At 37.0% G+C, this 23,536-nt stretch overlaps 1 protein-coding gene across 30 annotated transcripts in view; it reads left to right on the top strand.

Moving 5' to 3' along the window:
• The window catches only part of RIMS2 (regulating synaptic membrane exocytosis 2), an 821,964-nt gene that overhangs the window by 162,764 nt on the left and 635,664 nt on the right, over positions 1–23,536 (top strand). For all 30 annotated transcript variants that reach the window (XM_043983649.1, XM_043983450.1, XM_043983385.1 and 27 more), the window contains one exon: positions 7,864–8,074. In XM_043983649.1, coding sequence (XP_043839584.1) covers positions 7,864–8,074 — 211 coding nt within the window. The remainder of the gene's footprint in view (positions 1–7,863; positions 8,075–23,536) is intronic.

Here is a 23,536-nt window from a genome sequence, read left to right as displayed (position 1 = left end):
AATAATCCAAGTTGCTTTTAAAAAGTTTTATTGATGCTTTTTTATACCACAGTCCTTTTGTCATAACCGCTCCCCCCCCGCCCCGCCACCTACTCCTCCTTACAAACAAAAACAGTTAACCACGACTAACCAACAAAGGAGCCTGATGTATTTCCCAACCAACTTCTTTACCAAGAGAAGTGAACTATGTCTCATTTGGAACCTAGACTGGCCATTGAAAATAATCTGATATTGTACAAATATAACCTGATTGTGATCTTGTGGAGGGGGTAGGAAAGGGAGGGAGGGAGGGAGAAAAATTTGGAACTCTAAATCTTATGAAAATGAATGTTGAAAACTACCCTTACATGTGAATGGAAAATAAAATAAATGTTTGTTGAAACAAACAAACAAACAAACAAAAAGAATGTATGCCAGTGGGGGCAGCTAAGTGGTGCAGTTGATAAAGCACCAGCCCTGGATTCAGGAGGACCTGAGTTTGAATCTGGCCTCAGACACTTGACACTTACTAGCTGTGTGACTTCTGGCAAGTCACTTAACCCTCATTGCCCTAGGGTGGAAAAAGAGCGTATGCTAGGCACACCTGTGTGTACACTACCCTGGTATACCCACCCTGGCCACACATACAACCTCATGTTGAGATCTGTTCATGGTTATTCTTCACACATTTTTGCATGTGTATTTGCGGTAGTGTATGCTCCAGGTTTATGTGTAGAATTTTCCATGATGATAACATTTCTTATTATCCTATTTCATCAAATGCTTTTGCTTTGAACTAATTGTATCATCTGGTTAACTAAAAAAGAAAATAATCTGAGTTTGTTTGCCTTAAGTATTATTTTTTTTCATTAGAACTGCACAGAGACTGGGGTTGTAGACAGTTAGCTTTGAAATGAGAAAGATGTGGTTCAATTCTACTTCTGATGCATACTGGCTGTGTGATCCCAGGCAATCATTTGACCTCTTAGTGCTTTGAACAACTCTCTAAGACTCTAAGTTGGAGAGAAGATGCAGCCCTATGTTAATAGAAGGGCTTTTCTTACTCAGAAGTTCCCATACCAATGAAATCACAGGTCTACCTCCTATCTCTCTTTTCTGCATTGTTGTGGTCACTGTGCATATGTTTTCCTCAATCTGTTTATGATGATCTGTGACAGTTCATAGAAGTCTACTAATATTTTAAAAATTCCTCATATTAATCTTTTCTGATATGTAATAATATATTATGTTGTGAAATGATCAAAATTAATGTTGCCTCTGTTTTCTCCTGTATTGATATGACAATATAACTGCCTTTATACCATATTAATTTTATAATTGGGTCTTCATGCCCTTGGCTTAAGTTAAGCTCAGGCATCCAGCTAGGTCTACATCCATCCGGCTTAAGTTGAACTCAAGAATCCAGTTGAGCTAAGTTTAGTTTAAGAGGAAGGTTTTTATTTCTCGTGACAGGATACTTCATGGATATATATTTGTTTAATCTCACAAAATTACCATCCTCAAAAGATATGTCATCTGTCCTTTCCTGTTTTTGTATTGTTGAGTTTTTATCTCTTTCAAGAAGACTGTGAACCTGTACCTAGGAGCAGCTAGGTGGTGCAGTGGATAAATCACTGGCCCTGGATTCAGTAGGACCTGAGTTCAAATCTGACCTCACACTCCTTTTTTTTTTTTTTTTTGAGTGAGGCAATTGGGGTTAAGTGACTTGCCCAGGGTCACACAGCTAGTAAGTGTTAAGTGTCTGAGGCCGGATTTGAACTCAGGTACTCCTGACTTCAGGGCCAGTGCTCTATCCACTTGACCTCACACTCTTGACACTTAATAGCTGTGTGTCACTTAACCCTCATTGCCCCACAAAAAATGAACCCGTACCAAAAGACTACATGATACAGATATGTCCCACAAAACAATTGACATTCCTTAATTGTTAGAGAGGGGCATTACTAGCCTTATCTGAATGCCAGCCGACCTTGCTGAGTATAGCTTACCAATCCTATGTACAATCTATCACCTTTTCTCCATGCCTACAAAGACCTTTTCTTTGTTGTGTGTTAATAAAGAGGGTGCCCTCCTTCTCTGGGGGTTTCTGGCTTTGCTGATGTTGTCAGAGCAACCCACTTTGTTAAATGCTTCCCTGTTAATAAATTAACCTAGCTTGTAGTCTATACCTCAGCCTAACTTGATTGCATTTATTCATCACAATGCTCACATCACAATATGTTCAGTCATTCCCTGATTATAGGCACTTTCTTTGTTTCCAGTTTTTCTCCACCATAGACACACACAAACATAGATCTACAAATATTTTGGTAGAGGGTGTTGGCCTTGGAGTCAGAAAACCTGAGTTTGAATCCTGCCTCAGGATTCCGATTGTTACCATGTGGCCCTCCACAAGTGACTTCTCTCAGCTTTGGTTTACTAATATGTAAACTGATAATAATGGTAGGCCTTACTTGACATGGGTCTTGTGAGGATTCAAGTAAGATAATATGTGTAAAGTGTTTTGCAGACCTTCAGTTCCCATCTGTCTTTGGGCTTCTTGGGGGGATAAGGATTGTAATAGTCTTACTGCTTCAAGTATTGATTAGTGACTTTTCTAGTCTAACTACAAGTGGTTTTCCTATTCAAGTGATTTATTAAAAAAGATAAAAAAATTGATCATTGAAAAGATTTTCTACTTTAATACATCTATAATGTCTTTTTTCCATTTTTCCATGATCCCAACTCTTTTTTCCTACAAAAACATTTTTTAATAATCTCAACATTTAGAATGAGTTTCCAAGTTCAGTTTTATTATTTCTAACCATGAGAGTTATTATCAAGATTATTTCATTTTGTGAGTGTGATGAGGACATTTTCAGTTCCAAAGATTTCTGTATCTAGTGAGTACATCCAGGTTTTGTTGAGGAAATTGACCTCCTGAGTTTAATTTCCTACAGGAAATTAGTTATACTGGCTTAATATAAAAAGGAACAAAATCTTTGAAGTATCACCCTGAAAAACAGCTGTTAAAGATAAAGAATCTTAACTAAATATGAAATTTTATATGAATGTTTTGACCAAGAGATCTTCTAATATGCTTCTGTGATTTTCTTCTTTAGTAATACAGTTTTTTCTAATACATAACAGAAATAAGATGTGAACCAATTATTACGATGTTTATTTTTAAACATTATTATGATGTTGTTCAGCATTGCTTTTAACTAAGCTATTCATGTATTACTTTTTCAAGTGTCTGAGGTCTCCTGTGCTAGCTACGAGAAGGGTACTAGATTTATGCTTGTCTAGGGAAGGTGTGGAAATTACCATATCTATATGGTTTTCTCCTTGGCATTCTCTTCCCTTTCATCTAAGATTGGATAAATGAATAGTAGAGCTGATATTATGGTCTATTCTTTTATTTTTTAAGCTGTTTAATCCAGTTCAGTTCTGTTGAGTTCAGATCAGTTCTCTTCCACAAACTTAGTAAAGCATTCTGTTGGACCTACCTGGCTGGTTGAAATACATTTAGATAAATCCAAACCCTGTACTCTTGAAACTCCTGTGGTCTATTTCAACCAACTTATGGTAAAAACATGTCTGTCTTTCTGAGGAAGCTGCTTGGCAAATCACCATGTTTTTCTTATCACAACATTTTCCCAATATTATCATGTCCCAGATGAGGGTATAGATTGACATAATGTAGGGGTTACCAACCTTTTCAAGTTTTTAATCTTTGTTATTCTCTGATAACAGTTTGGAATGGTAATGGAGAAAGCTGTTGACTCTCAGGAGCAAGATATAGGGGAAGGGAGAAGATTCCTCAGCCAACTCTTAAAAGGTGGGATGGTGGAGGACACCAGTTCTCACAAATAAAAGATAGACTCTTATTTTTCCTAAATTGTGTGACGGAGAAGGTTGTAAAGGCAGCTACCTCGTATGTCCTAGAAACAGTGAATTAATGGATGAAAAAATAATTTATTCAGTAACTGCTGTGTGCTAAGCACTGTGTCATATGTTGGGGGAGGAGAGGGGAAAGGGAAGAGTCACAAATAGTCCCTTCCCTCAGGCTTACTTACAGTGAGGGAATACAACATAAATAAGGAAGTGGTGGCCAAATAGGTGCACTTTGGATTGGAAAATTATAGGGATGTAAATCGAGCCATTAGGAAAATGATAAACATACCCCTTTCAAGAACAATGGTAGAGTTGATTTAATAGTGCCCCAGGTGAGGCAGTGACCCAACAGAACAGCTAGTACTCTGGACAGAGGTGCCAGCAATGGAAGGATTTAAACCTTTAGGGCAGTATATGTGGTCTAAGAAACAAGGCGGCTGGCAAGGCTGCTGGGAAAATGGCCCAGGATTGGACATACAAATGTCTGTTGTTATATAATAGGAAAACATCACAAGTAAGATTCAGAACTTTGAAATTCTACTTTCTAGCCTCTTACATATCTATATCTATTCCCTTCCAAGTTAAATCTGATGTTCAACCCTTTATTATGACTCTTCCCATTCTTCTAGTCTATTTCTTCCACTCAGGTTTTGGTTGCCTCTGTACCCATTTTTAAACCCTGAAAGTTGGATAGCATGCTTTCTTTGTGTACAGAGGCCATAGGTTGTCGACCCCTGCTTTGATACCATCTGTGTACCTCTCAGAGCTATACCCAAGCACAGTGGGAGTATGGGCAGGGAAAAACACTGAGCTATTTGTGGTCATATTCAAGGTCAAAAAAACCATCCTGCTTCCTTATAATTTAAATATAGTGTGGAAAAATGAATATCAAAATCACAGAATTTCAGAGTTGGGAGAGACTTTGGTGGCCAGGTAGACCAAAGTCAAACCTGAAAAAGAGTCTACTACTTCAACATCACTAATGATGGGGGACCCATTACTTCCTGAAGAAATCTGTTCTTATTTTTGGATGCCATGAATTGTGAGAAAGTATTTTTTTCTTGATATCAGGCCTAAATTTGACTTTTTGCAACTCACATATCTTACTCTTGATTCTTGTACCTGGGTCTAAGCAGAACAAGTCTTACCTATCTATTGTGGATCTTCCTCATGTTTTAGAGAAAACAGAGACTGTAGGCAGGGAAACCAATTTAGAGGCTATTGTCCTAGTCCAGGAAACATGCAATGAAACACTGAATATCTATATTAACCGCATGAGTAGAGAGAAAAGGACAAATGTGAGAGATGTGGAGGTAGATTCGATGAAACTTTGCAACTGTTTGAATACAGTGGGTAAAGGAGAATGTAGAGCCAAGGGTGACTCTAAGGTTGTGAACCTGGGTAACTATAGAAATGGTCTTCTGTCCCAAAAGAAATAGGGAAGTTCAGAGAGGCAGATTTTGGGCAAAATATAATTTCTGTTTTGAACATATTAAGTTCAACACATCTATTGAACATCTAGATCAAAATGTCCAACAGGTAGCTGCTGATGTGGGGCTGGAATATAGGAGAGAAAATAGGATATATAGATCTGTGAGTTTATCTGCATAAAGGTAATAATTGAACTTATAGGAGCTAGTGAGATCACTGAGAGACAACATAGAGAAAGAAATGAAGATGGCCCAGAACAGATCCTTGGGACACACCCACCAAGAGGGGGAAAGATATGGATAACAACCAACCAATGGAGGCTAAGAAAGAGTAGTTAAATAGGTAGGAGGAGAAGGAAGAGAGAGCAGTGTCTAGGAAGCCAAAAGAGAAGAGGTTATCCAGGAAGAGAGAGAGAGTCATCAACAGGGTCAGATGCTGAAGAGAAATTGAAAAGGATGTGTAATGAAAATGGGCCATTAGATTTGGCCATCAAGAGCTCATTGGTTGGGCAGCTAGGTGGCGCAGTGGATAGAGCACTGGCCCTGGTGTCAGGAGGACCTGAGTTCAAATCCAGCCTCAGACACTTAACACTTACTAGCCATGTGACCCTGGGCAAGTCACTTAACCCCAATTGCCTCACCACCAACAAAAAGAAAAAAGAAAAAGAAAAGAGCTCATTGGTCAGTTTGGAGAAAGGAATTTCAGTTGAGTGATGAGGTTGAAAGCCAGTTTAAAACGGACTGAAAAGTAAATTAGAGAAGGATAGGTGGAGGCACCAAGAGCAGACAACTATTATAAGAAGAAGCTGGGAAATAGGTATCAGGACCTCTGTAACCTTTTTTTTTTTAGTAAGAGTTTTTTGTTGTTGTTTTTGTTTTTCTGATGAGCAATGAGGGTTAAGTGACTTGCCCAGGGTCACACTGATAGTGTCAAGTGTCTGAGGTCGGATTTGAACTCAGGTCCTTCTGAATCCAGGGCTGGTGCTTTATCTACTGCACCACCTAGCTGCCCCCTGTAACCTTTTTTTTTTTTTATCCTAAAAGTCACTGACTTTAGAAAAAAACCTTGAGGCTAATTTCGTTTAGCATTTTGAATATTTCAATAGAAATATACTGTAGGGGCAGCTAGGTGGCACAGTGGATAAAGCACCGGCCCTGGATTCAGGAGGACCTGAGTTCAAATCTGGCCTCAGACACTTGACACTTACTAGCTGTGTGACCCTAGGCAAGTCACTTAACCCTCATTGTCCTGCCCCCCCCCCCCCCCGGCAAAAGAAATACACTGTAAATTTGAATTTTTGTTAAGAACTAGATTAACTGAAATTTTACACCACTTGTTTTTAGGTGGTGGAGGGCTATGAAGGTCATCCTTCATGTCTTTAAACTTGGCTCTACTTATTTTTGTACAGTTTCTCTGGTTCCACTTCTGGTATTTTGCACTATTTTGTCTGCCAACTGGTGTCCAGACTCTGGAACAGATTTAACCAATTAGTGAATCCAATCATCCGGTGTCCCTCATGATGTCTGAGTCTTGCAGGAACCTCAACTGAGACTTGATCTCAGTTATTTGAGGCTCATGGGTCCCAGTTTTACTTTAAAAACCAAAAATTGCTCAGTCTCCTTCTTATCACCTTAGTAAAGAAAATATGAAGTCATTTTTACTTGGAAATAATTTTTTAAAACATCACTTAACAGTGTAATGAAGGGGATTCCCTATTGAATGCTGCTGAGATTCTAGAATTAGACTCAAGAAAGTCTTAGTCCTTTATTTCTTTTGCCAAATAAGCTTCATTTTTATTGCTTCAAAATAATAATAGTAATATTATGATCTTCCGGAAAGGATTCTGGACCTGAAGTCAGGAGAAAACTATAAGTTCTGTGAAGTCCTTCCCATGAATCATGTCTGATTCTCATGACAGCCCTTTGAAACAAAGATTGCAGGTATTATTTTTTCCCATTTTACAGATGGGTAAATAGGGACTTGGATATGTTAAGTAACTTGCTCATGATCATACAACTAGCAAATTCCCAAGGCAGGGTTTGGATATAGGTCTTCTAACTCCAAGTCCAAGGCTCTTACTGTGACCTGTTTCCTCTCATAAGCAAGTCTTACTTGGACCTTTTTAAGATAGCACTTGAAAGACATAATGATATGTGGGCATGTTACATGTAATAGGAGATGATTTTAGAATTGGACTCAAGTAAATTTCAGTTCAACTTGTTTTATGCCAAATAGATGTAAGGTTGTCTTTCTCCCTATGTTTATGTCTATGTGATGAATTTAGGTTTGAGTGCTAATATTTGTAAAACAGAGCCAAACTTTCTGCAGCATTGGCAGGACCAAACGTCCCAAAGAGACATTCTTCTTGAATAGATAAAATTCATTATTTTGTTTTCTACATTCTGCTCAATATTATGTCTGTATTGTTTTGAATATTTTTCAAATATTTCTTATAATAAACATTATGTAATCAGGATAATAATTTTTTTGAGAATTGAATTATTTATATTTTCCATCAGAAGCCTAATTTTTTTTTTCAATGTGTTTTCCTAACAGGAAGTTGCACCAACAGTTTGAAATGTACAAGGAGCAGGTCAAGAAGATGGGGGAAGAATCTCAGCAGCAGCAGGAGCAGAAGGGTGATGCTCCCACTTGTGGCATCTGCCACAAAACAAAGTTTGCCGATGGATGTGGCCATAACTGTTCATATTGCCAAACAAAATTCTGTGCGCGCTGTGGAGGGCGAGTGTCTTTGCGCTCAAACAAGGTACGGGAATGACTTGGGTTAAGCAGGATTGCCAAGTCATTTCAGTTATTTGTTTTTAGCATATTTAATCATGGCCAGGTTTACAATGCCAAAATGAAACAGAGAATTGAGATCATTATTCAAATCATCCAAGCAAAAACCTCCATTTACATCTAGTTATTTCAGGGGAAAGAAGCTTTCTTCAGTTACGAGTTATCTAGGACCTTGTCTCAGTTTTCCACCTTACTTTTGTATGGTGTAGATTTTAGTTTTATTCCAATCTAATAGGCTCAGGTTCATGAACTCATAGATTTAGAGCTGAAAGGGACATTAAATGTCATCAGTTCCAACATTCTTTTACAGATGAGGAAATTGAAAGAGACATCACTAGGTGGTGTAGCTAATTGAATTCTGGGTCTGGAGGAAAGAATACCTGAGTTCAACTCTGGCCTCAGGCATTTACCAACTATGTGATGCAGATGTCATTTAATGTCTGTCTACTTCAGTCTTCTCAACTGTACACAATGGGGATACCAAGAGCACTTACCACACAGGGTTGGTGTGAGGATCATGTGAGATAAAGCATATGTTGCAATTAAACTAACCTGTTTAAGGGGTCAGAGGTGGGATTTGAATCCAGGTCTACTTCTAGTGCCCTTTCTGTTATGGTATATCACCTAAGAAAGTTCCCATAGGTACTGATGAATCTCCAAATAGATTTTGACAGCAATAGTAAGTTTGTTTGCTAGGAAATTAGTTTTAATTTGACAACTTTTCAATTTAGCATGAGTAATTTCCTCCATAGTTTTTCCTTAAAAAAACAAATAACCCCTCACTTTTATCCTATTTCTATTTTCCTAATAATTAGGTAGAATTCATATTGTGGTAATAAGTTAAATATATGTAACATGTTGATTATTAGTTATTGCTAACTCTAGTATTCTTCAAAGAAAATAGCACTAGAGGGTTTTCTTTTGAAATATTCTACAAATATTGATGTAACTGGCATATATCTGTTGTCCCTCTGCCTTATTCATCCATCCATCCATCCATCCATCCATCCATCCATCCATCCATCCATCCATCCATTCATCCATTCATTCATTCATTCGTTTATTCATTCACACTCATCTATGTATGTATGTATGTATGTATCTGTCTGCCTGTTTATTTATTTACTTATTTTTTGTTCTTCTGTCTTACTACATGTCTACACTACCTTCTTTTCTTAACATTCATATGTCATTCATATATAGCCACTAAATTTCTACACATAGGATCATAAAGCTAGAGTTGGGAGGGACCTCAGAGTTTATCTAGACCAGGGCTTCTTAAACTTTTTCCACTCATGACCCCTTTTTACCTGAAAAAAATTTACATGTCTCTGGGTATATAGGTATATAAAATAGGTATACATAACCATTTACTGTTGCCTATTTTTTTGTGACTCCCACATTCAGTCACCCAACCCCATATGGGATCACAACCCACAGTTTAAGAAGCTAGGATTTAGACCAACACTCTCATTTTACATATGCAGAAACTAAGGCCCAGTTAGGTTAAGTGGCTTTTATGAGATCACCCAGGTAGCAAATGGTGGAGCTGGGGCTGAACTTGGGTCTTAGGACTTCAACTCTTTTATCTCTGTTCCATGAGACCTCTTGTCCATGAGAATGCCTTTCAACTACTCATGAACACATTATTGTTGCTAACATAGTATAGATATCTTTAGCCCATCAAATGTTTTTCCACTGCCCCTTTGGGTGACTTGTGGTTTTAATTCTTCTGAGATGCTGTTATTCTTTGAGTTGTGGCTGTAGACTACTGTTAGAATATTCTTGTTAGTTAAAAAGATGAGCTTTTGTAGGATCGAGAAGCTGACCTCACTTTAGGGCTTTTGTTTATATTTGCTTAAATATGTAAGTTTGTGCTTACACAAATATGATTAAATAAAGAGATCAACACTGAAATCAACTGTGCTTTCAGGTGCTTTAAGACTGTACTGTAGGGGCAGCTAGGTGGCGCAGTGGATAGAGCACCGGCTCTGGATTCAGAAGGACCTGAGTTCAAATTTGGCTTCAGACACTTAACACTTACTAGCTGTGTGATGCTGGGCAAGTCACTTAACCCCAATTGCCTCACCAAATTAAAAAAAAAAAAAGACTGTACTGTAGCGATTATCTTGCTTAGTTACTTCCTCACTGTATCTTGCCAACCAATTTTATACCTACCTAGATTCTTTGAGGAAAAGTAAATATTTCAACATTTCTCTGACATAATAGTGTCCATTTGCTATATTTTCTCATTGCAACCTTCCCCACCCCCCAACTTTTTGCTTCATTTGGTTTTCAACTAATAACTTGCCTTCAATTCCTTTTAATTTTCTTCTTTGGAGTCCTACAAATTTCTACCTTGCAATTTCCCTAGGTGCCCTTTTGAAGTCCCTTTATAGTCTCATTTTCCCTTCCTCCTTTTTAGCTTTAAACAGGGGTGTGCTGATAAATGTTTAATAACATGCTCCCTGAAAAAAATGTTTTCACAACATACTCTTAAGCTTAATTTGAATTTTTTGGAAAACCAAAGTTTATTTTTTTACTACTTGCATATAAACCATATTGCACATCAAACAACCAAACAAAAATAAAATACTCTACTAAAGGTTAACATACGTAGTTTATACAGAATAAACCTTCTGAAAATTGATCTTTTTAGTAGTTCTATTAATACTTTAAACATTATTTATAAGGCAAGAAATCAACAAAATAATAAATTGAGCCCTGATTTGTAGCATCTTCCAATTTATCTGATGTAAATGTTCACACTGAAAATTTAACAACCAATTCTTTCATGTCAGTTTGAGCTAGCTTCAACATACCTTTGGCTTTAAGTGGTAAGAATATCAAGGAAGCTAACATTAGATCCTCATCCAATTTAATTGCAGACTGAAGAAGAGGGGATAGAGCTTCTTTTTCCTGCTCAGCTTCAATTAAGTAAATTTATCATCATCATTGTTATTACTGGCAATGATAATAGTTAATGTAATTTTACATAAATTCATGAATTTAGAGTAGATAGATACCTTAAAGGTTATCTAACTCAATTCTTTCATTTTACCAGTGAGGAGACTGATACCCAGAGAGGTTAATGACTCATCCAAGGTCATGCAGGTATATGTCAGAGATGGTAATAGGTTCTAAATTCTCTATTCTAATCTACCATGCTGATCGATCAATCAGCAGTTAATAGGTACCTTTTATGTGCAGAAAAAAAAAATAAAATGGTTCCTGCTTACAGGGGGCTTACATTCTATTGAGGGGTACTAAAATAGCAATAGCAGTAGCAGCAGCAGCAATAACCACAGAATGGTGCACTCATTATGTTCCTTCAAATTGGACCATCATACCTACTTTCAATTGCCTTATATAATGGCAATAGCCTCTTACTCCCCATAGATACTTAACAGTCTCTTTGTTTCTGTCATATCTCATTATTATCAAATCCAGTGAAATTTGGGGAGAATATTGTTACAAAGATTTTTGAAAAAGCAGATTGTTCTTTGTAGTATAAAATTTAATTATACAGTTGTTTTTTTGAGTTAGTTTAGCAATCTGCTGATAAAGTAAGATAAAATAAGCTTTCATTTTAATTTCGTGGTTCTTTCATGTGAAGCCATCCCTAAAAAATTAATCAATTCTCTCTTGAGGACAAATTTAGAATACTGCAAAAAAAAAAGAAGAAGAAGAAGAAGAAGAAATGAATTGCAGGGCCAAATGGAGGTAATATGGCACTTAGATTAAAAAAAAATATTAATTCATTTATTTTTGTCCAAGATGACTTCTTCCAAAATTAAGCTTAAATATTTAAGCAAATATAAATAATTATCATAATACTTTGTTATTTTGAAGGAACATAGGTTCATATTCTATGATTTAGAATCACAAAAGCATAGATTATTTAGAGGTGGAAAGGACTTTAGAGGGCATCAATTAATCAATGAACATTTAAGTGCCTACTAGGTGGTAGGCACTGAGAATACAAAAAGAGGAAAAAGACAGTCCCTGCCCTTAAGCAGCTTACAATCTATCGCTAAGACAATATGCAAATAAATATATACAAAGAAAGGTACATATGGGATAAATAGGAAATAATTATCAGAGGGAAGGAACTGAGACTAAGAGGGGTTGGGGAAAGCTTCTTTTAGAAGGTGAGATTTTGGTTAAAAGAAGTCAGGGAGGTCAGGAGTTGGAGTAGGTATGGGTGTTCCAGGAATAGAGGACAGCTGGAGAAAATGCATGGAGCTGAGAGATGGAGTGTCTTGTTTAGGAGGAGCCAAGACTCCAGTGTCACTGGATCAAAGAGTACATGTCAAAGAGTGAGGTGTAAGAAGACTGGAAAGGTACTAGGGGGCTGGGTTGTGAAAGTCTTTGTCAAACAGAGCATTTTGTATTAGGGAGCCACTGAAGTTTATTGAATGGGGCGGGGAGGGCAATGTCACATGATTAAACCTATGCTTTGGACAAAACACTTTAGTGCTTGAATGGAGGATGCATTAGAGTGGGGAGAGACTTGGGGCAGGCATATCCACCAGCAGGCTATTGCAATAATCCAGGTATGAGGCGATGACAGTCTATACTAGCGTGGTAGCAGTGTCAGAGAAGAGAAGGGGACATAATGGAGAGATATTACAAAAGTGAGATTTCCAGTCCTTGGCAATAGATTGGGTTATGTGTGGTGAGAATTAATGAGGAATTCAGGATGACTACTGGATTGGAAGCCTGAGGAACTGGGAGGATGGCATTTACCACTACAGTAATAGGGAAAGTAGAAGTAGGGGGAACAGTTTGGGGGAAAGATAATAAGTTCCATTCTGAAGATATTGCATGTAAGATACCTACTGGACTTCCAGTTTGAGATGTCTGAAATGTAGTTAGAGTTGTGAGATTGGAGATCACTAGATAGATTGGTGGAGTATAGTTAGATTTAAGAATCATCAACATAGAGGTAGTAATTAAATCCATGAGAACTATAAGATCATCAAAGGAAAAATAGTATAGAAGGAGAAGAGAAGCGTACTTAGGACAGAACCCTGAGGGACACCTAAGATTACAGGATGTGATGTGCTTGAAGATCCAGAACAGGAGGCAGAGAAGGAATGGTCAGATAGGTAATAAGAGAATCAGGAGAGTAGTACCCCAAAAACCTAGATAGAAGAGGGTATTAAGGAGAAGAGTGATTAAAAATGTCAAAGGCTATAGAGAAGTCAAGAAGAATGAGGACTGAGAAAAGACCAGTGTTCTCTCCAAAGTTCAGCTGTATATGTATAAGAGTAAAGGTGACAAAGGATGTGAGTAATCCAAGGCTGAGTTTTGGCTTGGCATAATTGGTGATATAAAGACAGGAGTTGAAGAGGAGAGAAAAATCATGATCCAGGCATTTAACTCATTGAGGAAGGAAGGGGGAGTCAACCGGAAGTCTGTAGACAACAGCTACCAGGATTTTAATTGGGTGGTAGATATGGAGAACATGAACCTGAAATTAATAGAGGTTACTGAGTGATGGAGGAAGGGCGAAAGCTTGGAAGTGGCAATGAGTAGTATAGATTATTTCAATTTTCCCATCTTGATTAGTGAACTAAGATGAAGTAAAGCTGTAAATGGTACTGGAAAGGGTGGCTGAGAGAAGCCAGGTTTCAGGAAGAGCTAGTGAATGGAAGGAATGGGAGAGGTAAAGATTTAAGATGAAAGGAAGTTTGTTGCCTATGGAACAGGCATTCTAGATGGCCCAGTGGAATGAATGAGTGGAATTGAGGTCCAATCCTCTCATTTTGCAGAGGTTGTTTCCATGATGCTATACATCCAGTCTCTTCCTCTGCCATCCACTTTTCATGTTGCCTTTAATATTTCCCAACATCAGGGTCTTTTCAAACAAGTCTGGTGTTGTAGAACAGGTGTAGATCTGAATGTATAGAGGGACTTTCCTTATTAGGAGTTCACTACACCAATGGTTAAAGAATAAAAACTAAAACCCAGAAACTGAATATCAGATTCAAAGAAAATAGAACAGCAGTTTTGTAGGGTGAAGAAAGAGAATTATTTTTAGGTAGAGCTTTTTGAATATAATTATGTCATCAGTACAGTACTATTTTTATTATCTTTGTGGATATAGTTGAGAAGTCAAGGTGGCATAGTAGATAAAATGTTGGACTTTGGGTAAGAAAGATCTGAGTTTGAATCCTATAATAGACATTTACTAGCTGTGTGACCCTGGGAAAGACACATCCTCTTTTTCCTCATGGATAAATCCTGGATAATAATAGCACCACCCTCATAGCATTGTTTTGAGGAATAAGTAATGTATTTAAGGTGCTTTGCAAACTTTCAAATGCTATATAAATGTCAGCTATTCTTAAATCAAATGAGATTCTTCAATCTGGCATTTGGGAGCTGCTATTTAAAAGTGAAGGACCCAGAAAAGTTCACCAACTTCTCAGAATTGTTGAGGGATAATTGAATAGTTATTGATTTATGGAGGTAAATAGTGTCTTCATTCTATTTTCCAAAGTTATGCTGATTTACTTGGGGATGAGCTTAACCTATGTTTATATTCCTGGTATATGGTAGGCATGTAATAAATCCTTAATGGGTGGTTAGTTAATTCTCTAGATAGATTTTCTACCTCAAGCTTCTAGATTAACTGCAAGGCATTGGACATATTACACCTTCAAGTCAAGAAAAGCAACATTACTTGAATGTTTTTTATTTGACATCTGAAGACATTCAGATTCTTCCAGAAGGTCTTGGAGAAGCTTCATTAATGCTCTCAGGGCTCTGGAGATAGCAAATTCTAATTCAAGCAAGGTTACTAGTGGAATGAGATCCTTGTAGAAAAATAGGTATAGATTTTAAAACAAAATTGTAGAAGCAGAAATGATTCTTCCATACCCTCACAAGAGCATAGTCTAGAAAGGGAAGTAATATAATGTCATGAGTTAATTATATATCATCTATATACAATACATGCATTATATACATATATGTGTGTAATAGACAATTCATATATACACACATAATACATACATATGTATATACACATAACACCTCCCTTGTCCCACACTGACATTTGCCTTATAATATATGACACTATAGTATGACACTATAAGGCAAAATGTCAGTGTGGGACCAAAGAGATTTTGTTTATTTGTTTGTTTGTTTTTTGTGAGGCAATTGGGGTTAAGTGACTTGCCCAAAGTCACACAGCTAGTAAGTCTCAAGTGTCTGAGGTCGGATTTGAACCCAGGTCCTCCTGAATCCAGGGCTGGTGCTCTATCCACTGTGCCACCTAGCTGCCCCACCAAAGAGATTTTTTAAAAAAGGGTTATAAGAGTTCAGAGAAGAGTTCAATAGAATCCTTTCTCTCTTCTGAAGCCCTTATAATCCTTTTCTTTCCCTTTTCTTGACATTCAAATGAATCAGAATCCTCTCTGGCCAGGGGATCCTTCCCATCAAAGCAATAAACTTTTATTCTCCTCAGCTTCCACATAGAGGTACACATTCCCACTGCAGAGTTGGGTCCCAGAGGACCATGGGTTCTTTTAGTTCCACTATGCCAAGTAGCATGCTGAATGAATGTTTTTCTCCCCTTTGGGGGATGGCAAATTGATAATTGATTCTCCATGGAGGAAATAAAATTGTCCTTCTCTAAGTCTAAAGTAATATCTTAGTGTGACTTACTAGTATTATGATGATCCTGGTTATTGTATTTAAATTACATGAAGCAACATAGACAATTTTCATGCTTTCTTCCCTCCACCTCATATATATTCTATTCTTCAAAGTTTTGTAATAATAATACCAGACATTTAAACAGCACTCTAAGGTTTGCAAAGTATTTAACAAATATGTCATTTTATTCTCACAACAACTCTGAAAGGCAAGTGCTTTTATTTTCTTTGTTTTTCAAATGAGAAAAATAGAGGCAGACATTATGGGACTTGCTAAATGTGTCTGAGGCCACATTTGAACTGGGGTCTTCCTGACTCCACGTCTAGCATTCTTTCTACTGTGGTATCTAGATACGTTGTACCCTGATAACTCCATGCTTTGATCTAGGACCATGAATTAATCTAGAGAAGGGCAACAGGATAGTGGAGAAACTTGAGTTTGTGTCATGAGCATGAGTTGCAAGATCTGGGGATGACTAACTTGGAGGAAAGAACAGTTTACAAAGATTTGAATGGTTGTCATGGGGAAAGAAGGATTAGAAATTTTTGGGGAGTCTGGAATGCAGAACTGGGAGAAATGGGCAGAAGATGCAAAAAACAAAACAAAACAATTTAAGCTTGATGACAGGTAGAGCTTCCTGATAAGTTAAGCCAGGCAAAAAAGGATACCTGAGAGGTACCACCATCTTCTACACAATGTCTCCTGATGCACTCAACTGCTAATGCCTTTCTTACTTATCTTGTATTTGTTTTGTATTTAGTTTGCATATAGTTATACTGCATATACATACATATACATACACATACACACATATATACTCTTTCCTCCGATAGACTATAAGCTCCTGGAAGGAAGAGATCCTAATTTTTTTCTTAATATTAATTTTCTCAATGTTTGGCACATAGTATGTGCTTAATAAGGGGCAGCTAGGTGGTATGCTGGATAGAACACTGGGCTTGCAGTCAGGAAGATCTGAGTTCAAATCTGGATTCAGATTTACTAATTGTGTGACCCTGAGCAAGTCACTTAACCCTTATTTTCCTTAGTTCCTCTTTTGTAAAATGGGGACACACCAGATTAGGAAATGGCAAACCACTCCAGTATCTTTGCCAAGAAAACCTCATGAACTTTTGTCCATGGGATCATGTGGAGTTGGATACAATGAATGAGTGATCAACATGTGCTTAATAAATACTTATTGATTAATTGAATGATTAAGAGGTGCCTCAATCAGGACGACCTGATTTTCTGTCCCAGATACTTCCCTGCTGTGTGACCCTGAGCAAGAAAAATCACTTAACTTCTCAGCCTCAGCACCTACCTCACAGGGTTGACATGAGGACCAAATAGAAAACACTTTTCAGACCTCAAATATTATATAATTGCTAGTTATTATAGTGTGTTATTCATCATTGGAAGTTTGTCTTTAAGCAAAGGCTAAATACCTACATCTCTAAAGTGTTAGATAGAGTCCTTGCTGTGTTATGGTTTAGACTGAGGGTCATAGGGGTTCCTGTCAGTTATGAAATTTGTTGAGTCTATCTATGACTATTTACTTGATTTTGTGAACCTTGCAGTCCAGTTTGGTGAATAGGTAAATTATGAAGGTGAACTAAGCATTACTAGTCAGAGTGTCTAATCATATGAAACTCAGAGTAAAAAACTTGATGTTAATGCAATAGGAGCTAGCAGAAAGACATTTCAGAAGTGGGAAAGGTGTTTTTAAACTGATTATAGAAGAAAGAAGCAGAAGACAGCCTATGATGGTATATGAAAAGAGAACCATCCTAATAATAATCGCTCACATGTATATAGTGTTTTATAATTCAATTTTACAAATAAGTATTAAGTGCCTACTGTGGGTTGTATGGCATTGTACTTGGCAGGCACAGGGCATAGGCAGGCATATATGTATACACATAAGTATATACATATATGTAAATACATACATGTGTATATGTATTAACTTTTATATAGAGAGATAGAGACAGAGATAGTTTTTTCCCTCAAGGAAATTATAATATAAGTTGAATATGCAAACAACAAATAAAACAGACATTTCTATATGTAGATCAGAAATGAAAAAGATGATTGTTCATGAAACTATAGTTTTCTGTTATACATAACCTACTTTTCTAAAAATTCAACCTATAACTTCAAAAGATATAATGTTTCTGTTTCTTTCTGATCTTCGTTCTGTTCTATTCTCTGAATGAAAAAGATGCCTCAGTGTCCATATTTTATTTCCCTTTTTGTTATTGTTGTGAACCCATCCTTCTACTCTTCCCCTCTTGGAAAAAGAGAAACAAAAAGCCATTGTAACAAATGTGCATAATCAAACAAAACAAATTTCCATTTGGCTTTATCCAAAGATGTATGTCTTGTTCTTCATTCTGAATGCATCACTTTTCTGTCAAGAAGAGGGTAGTATTATTTTTCGTCATTAGTTCTCTGGGGTCATAGTTGTTTGTTCTCACTGTAATACATATATCCTCATACGCTGGGTCACATGACCAGTCTTTTGTTTTCTTCCATGCTATTCTTAGAAGACATGCTTTACATCCAAATTCTCCTTTGCAGTCCTTTATTTGGAATGTGTTGCAATCTGCTCATTCTGCCCCCTCTAATACACATCTCCATTCCCCTTTGGGTGATCCTCATCTTCAGTCCTTTAGCAGCTTGTAGTTATTAACTAGCTGTCAGTGATTTCAATGTGAGTCCAAAAATAAGTGTCCATATTATTAAAAACAGTTCATGACAAAAAAACTTGGTTTTCTATTCCAGAGTTTTACTTCACAATGGGAGTCTTGATAGCAATCTTCTCGTGTCTTATAGTAGAATTAGTCTTTTTAAAAATTTTAATAAATTTATTTTATTATTGCCAGTTACATGTAAGGATAGTTTTCAACATTTGTTTTCATAGGACTTTTAGTTCCGAATTTTTCTCCCACCCTCCCTTCCCTCCTTCCTCCCCAAGACAGAAAGTAATCTGATATAGGTTATATGTATACAATCACATTAAACATATTTCTGCATTAGTCATATTGTGAAAGAAGAATCAGAGCTAAAGGGAAAAACCTCAAAAAAGAATGAAGAGAAAAAAACAGCCCAAAAGTAGAAACAACATGGTACAATCTGCATTCATAATCCACAGTTCTTTTTTCTGGATGTTGAGAACAGTTTCTATCATGAGTTCTTTGAAATTGTTTTGGATCATTGCACTGCTGAGAAGAGTCAAGACTATCACAGTTGTTCATCACACAATGTTGCTGTTACTGTGTACAATGTTCTCCTGGTTCTACTCCTCTCAGTCAGCATCAGTTCATGTGAGTCCTTCCAGGTTTCTCTGAAATCCTCCTGTTCATCATTTCTTATAACACAATAGTATTCCATTGCATTCATATATGACAATTTGTTTAGCCATTCCCCAATTGATGGACATTCCCTTGATTTCCAATTCTTTGCCACCACAAAGAGAGCTGCTATAAATATTTTTGTAAATGTGGGTCCTTTTCCCTCTTCTATGATCTCTTTGGGATACAGACCTAGCAGTAGTATTACTGGGTCAAAGGGAATGAACAATCCCATAGCCCTTTGGGCATAGTTCCAAATTGCTCTCCAGAATGGCCGAATCAGTTTACAGCCCCACCAACAATGCATTAGTGTTCCAATTTTTCCACAGCTTCTCCAACATTTATTATTTTCTTTTTTTGTCATATTAGCCAATCTGATAGGTGTGAGGTGGTACCTCAGAGTTGTTTTAATTTGCATTTCTGTAATCAATAGTGATTTAGAGTATTTTTTATATGGCAATAGATGGCTTTGACTTCTTCATCTGAAACTTTGACCATTTCTCAATTGGGGAAGTGACTTACATTCTTATAAATTTGAAGAAATAGTCTTTATTATATTATATTCAATTCTTTTAAAGAATGACACCCATATCTACCTTTCCCCTACTGATCTCTTTCTTTCTTTTTTATTTTTTTAGTGAGGCAATTGGGGTTAAGTGACTTGCCCAAGGTCACACAGCTAGTAAGTGTTAAGTGTCAGAGGCCGGATTTGAACTCAGGTACTCCTGACTCCAGGGCCAGTGCTCTATCCATTGCGCCACCTAGCTGCCCCTGATCTCTTTCTAATTAGTGTTTTCCTTTTCCTTTGACTCTTGTACTTGAATTTTTTTACTCGAAGGCTTTTGTTTGAATCATATCCTTACCTCATACTATCTCTTTGGACATGGGCAAGTTATATGACCTCTGTGAATATCAGCTTTTTCCCTACAAAATAGGACTTCTTCTTCTTTTTCCATTGCTGCTGCTGCTGCTACTACTACTACCACCACCACCACCACAATTACTGATAATAATACTTATTACTAATACTTATTACTAATTACTGATAATTATACTCCCTGTCTCATAAAATTGTAATGATAAAGGGCAATGTAAACACAACTTCCCTTTTCTTATTTTTATCATCCAGACTCAAAATCTCAGCATTATCTTTAATTCTTTCCTCTCCTTTGCCTCAATTTCCAGTCAGTTGCCAATCCTTGTCGATTCTACATCAGCAATAGCTCTTATATCTACTCTCTTCTTTCCACTCACACCGTTACCATTCTAGTTCAGTCTCTCATCACCACTCTCCTGCTCATAAATCTTCAATGACTACCTACAGCCTATGGAATAAAATACAAACAATTTAGTCTGGCATTTAAGGCTTTCTAGAGACTGGCACTAAACTACATTCATGACTATATTTCAAACGTCTGACCCTATAGGAAGGAAACAAACACTTATTAAATAACTACTATGTTCCAGGCATTGTGCTAAGCACTTTAAACATATATCTCATTTAATCCTCATAACTTGAAAGGTAGGTGTTATTACTGTCCCCATTTTACAGATAGGAACACTGAGGCAGAGGTTTAAGTGACTTGTCCAGGGTCATACAGTTAGTAATCATTTGTTTCCAGGTTTGAACACACATTCTCTTGACCCAATCACTCCAGAAGCAAAATGGAGTTGCTCATGACTGAAGACTGTTTGTTATTTTCGTTGTTTCATGAGTTACTACAAGCAGGGAATTCAATACCAAGCAAACAGCCTTATGGTAGAGCCTTTCTATGTTTAGATAGACTGGTCCTCAAAGAAGACCAAAGATCTCTTGCTGGAACCATACTTGAAATCTTTCCAACATGGTAGACCCTACCAGAGCTTGTGCTCTTTGCACATAACCTTTGCCTTCTGGTTTCCTGTCTTCCTTCAAGTCTAGTTAAAATCCCACCTTCTACAAGACTCCTTTTCTGGTCCTTCTTAATTCCAGTACCTGCTCATGTTGATTATTTCTAATTTATCCTTTGTATAGTTTACTTGTACTTAGTTGTTTGCATGTTGTCTCTCCCACTAGGCTGTGAGCTACTTGAGGTCAGAGAATGTCTTTTGCCTTTGCATCTTCAGCACTTGGCAAAATGCTTGGCACATAAGCAGGCACTTAATGAAGATTTTTATTGACTGACAGGTTCATGTGCATATTTTGATGAGGCTTCAGACTGGAATTTTGGGAAGCCTTTGGGGATGTTGGGGACCAATGCTTTGATTAATTAGAAGGTGAAATTTGAATCTCCACCAAGTGAAGAAATGCAACACAATGGGACATACTCTAATTTGCTAATTTAGACATTCTTTATGGCTATGAAATCAGTGTATGGAACTCTCACTTAATAAAGAGTCTAATTTGCCTATCACTTAGTACATATGTCAGAGAGCTTACTGAGGCATTTACATGCTTGCACAATCACACAGCTATTGCTACTAATAGCTAACATTTATGTAGCACTTAAGGTTTGTGAACTCCTTTATCTATGTTACCTTATTTGATTCTCACAACACTGAGATAGGAAGCAGGTGAGGGTGAGAGAGGTGCCCCAGGTTGCAGAGTTAATAAGTATGTGAGACAGGATTTGACCTCAGGTCTTTCTGACTCCTTGGCCCAGCATGCTATCCATGAGAAATGTCTAGCCACCTTATTAGCTGAAACTAACAAGTCTTAGATATTGAATTCATCAAACAATCTTGCCTCTATGGAAGTATGTAGAAAAATTGAAGTGTGAAAGAAAAAAAACCCATTCTAATTCAGACAAGAAAACTTATTAAAATATTTTCTTAAAACAATTTCCCCAAATTATCCAAAATGATACTCTATAATCAACAAATTCCTGAGTGCTTATTGTTTTTTACTTTACTTTTCCTGTTTTAGTAGTTTTTTTGTTGGTGTTATTGATATTATTTGGCATCTTTTTTATCAAGGAGGCCAAATGTCTTGATGTCCAAGGACAATGCCAAAGACAGTAAGATTAACAGTCTTATGAATGAGGTTACAGACATAACCAGAATATCTTTTATGCAGCTTCTTTCCATAGTTAGTGAACACAATTAAAGCTAGATCAAGGAGGGTCTATGGATGCTTTTGCAACAACTCTTTACTAGTGTAAGAGATATTCATCTTCTAAATCAGATTTCTTTGACTATATAGATAGATCTTAGGTGGCAGAAGATGGAGTAAAACTGCCAATTCCGGCTGATGCATGGGCCATCTCACCTGATTGTTTACTCAATCAAGTTCTTGAGTTCCCTTAACTAATTTTCACCATTGTCTTCAATTTCCTGAGCTCTAAAGTTGTGCCTGTATTGCCCCTCTGTGTGATATTAACTGAATCATCTTATGGTTCTTTATCACTAAAATGAGGAAATCATATCATTCTATCTCGGGGACAATGCTGTGAAGAAAAATAACTAAGCAATTATTAGTCAGTTTGCAAATTCCTTCCATGCAAGTGCTTAGTATTAGGAATAGTGTGGCATATCTTCTCCTTAACAAGGGCTAAACAAGAATCAATCCATCAGTAAGTATTTTTTAAGCACATACTATGTGCTAGGCATTTTGCTAGACACACAGGACATAAGTACAAAGAATAAAACAATGCCTACTCATAAAGAGCTTACAGTCTAATAGAAGAGATTAGAAGTACATTTAAAAATACATAGAACACTGTATATACACATGAAATAATTAACTAAAGGGTAGTTTGAGTAGGGCACTAGAAGTTAGGGAGGAGATCTAGAAAAGGCTTCATGTAGAAGATGATGCCTGAACTGCATCTTAAAGGAAGAGAGAGACTCTTTGAGGTGGAGGTGAGAAGAATGTTCCTAGCATGGATGATGGTCAATGCAAGGGCATGGAGAAGGGAAATAAAGTATTGTGAGAGAGTATCAGACAGCCACCCAATTTGTATCAATTACAGATCATGGGAAATAAGTAATTTCTAGTAAAGTTGGGAAGATAGGTTGAGGCCAGGTTGTGCAGGTATTTAAAAGGTAAACAGAAAAGTTTATATTTTATCTTTGAGACAATAGGAAGACACTGGATTTGATTTAGTAGAAGAGTCACAGGGCTGGATCTACAGTTAAAGAAAATCACATTGAAAGCAGGGTGTAGAGTTGGGGGAGACAATGCAGAGATTAGTTAGCATGTTGTTGCAGTAATCTAGGTGAGAGGTGATGGAAACCTGAACGAAGGTGGTAGCTATGTAACTGTTATGTATTTCATTCCATGTTTGTTGTTGTTGTTTAGTTGTTTTATGTCACGTGTGACTCTTTGTGACCCCCTTGGGTTTTTCTTGGCAAAGATACTGGAGGAGTTTGTCATTTCCTTCTCCGGCTCCTTTTGTAGATGATGAAACTGAAGCAGACAGGGTTAAGTT

This window comes from Dromiciops gliroides, chromosome 1 (assembly GCF_019393635.1).
Source record: "Dromiciops gliroides isolate mDroGli1 chromosome 1, mDroGli1.pri, whole genome shotgun sequence".
Classification (NCBI taxonomy): Eukaryota; Metazoa; Chordata; class Mammalia; order Microbiotheria; family Microbiotheriidae; genus Dromiciops; species Dromiciops gliroides.
The sequence above is the reverse complement of the archived record's forward strand: the minus strand, read 5'-3'. Positions and strand labels throughout refer to the sequence as shown.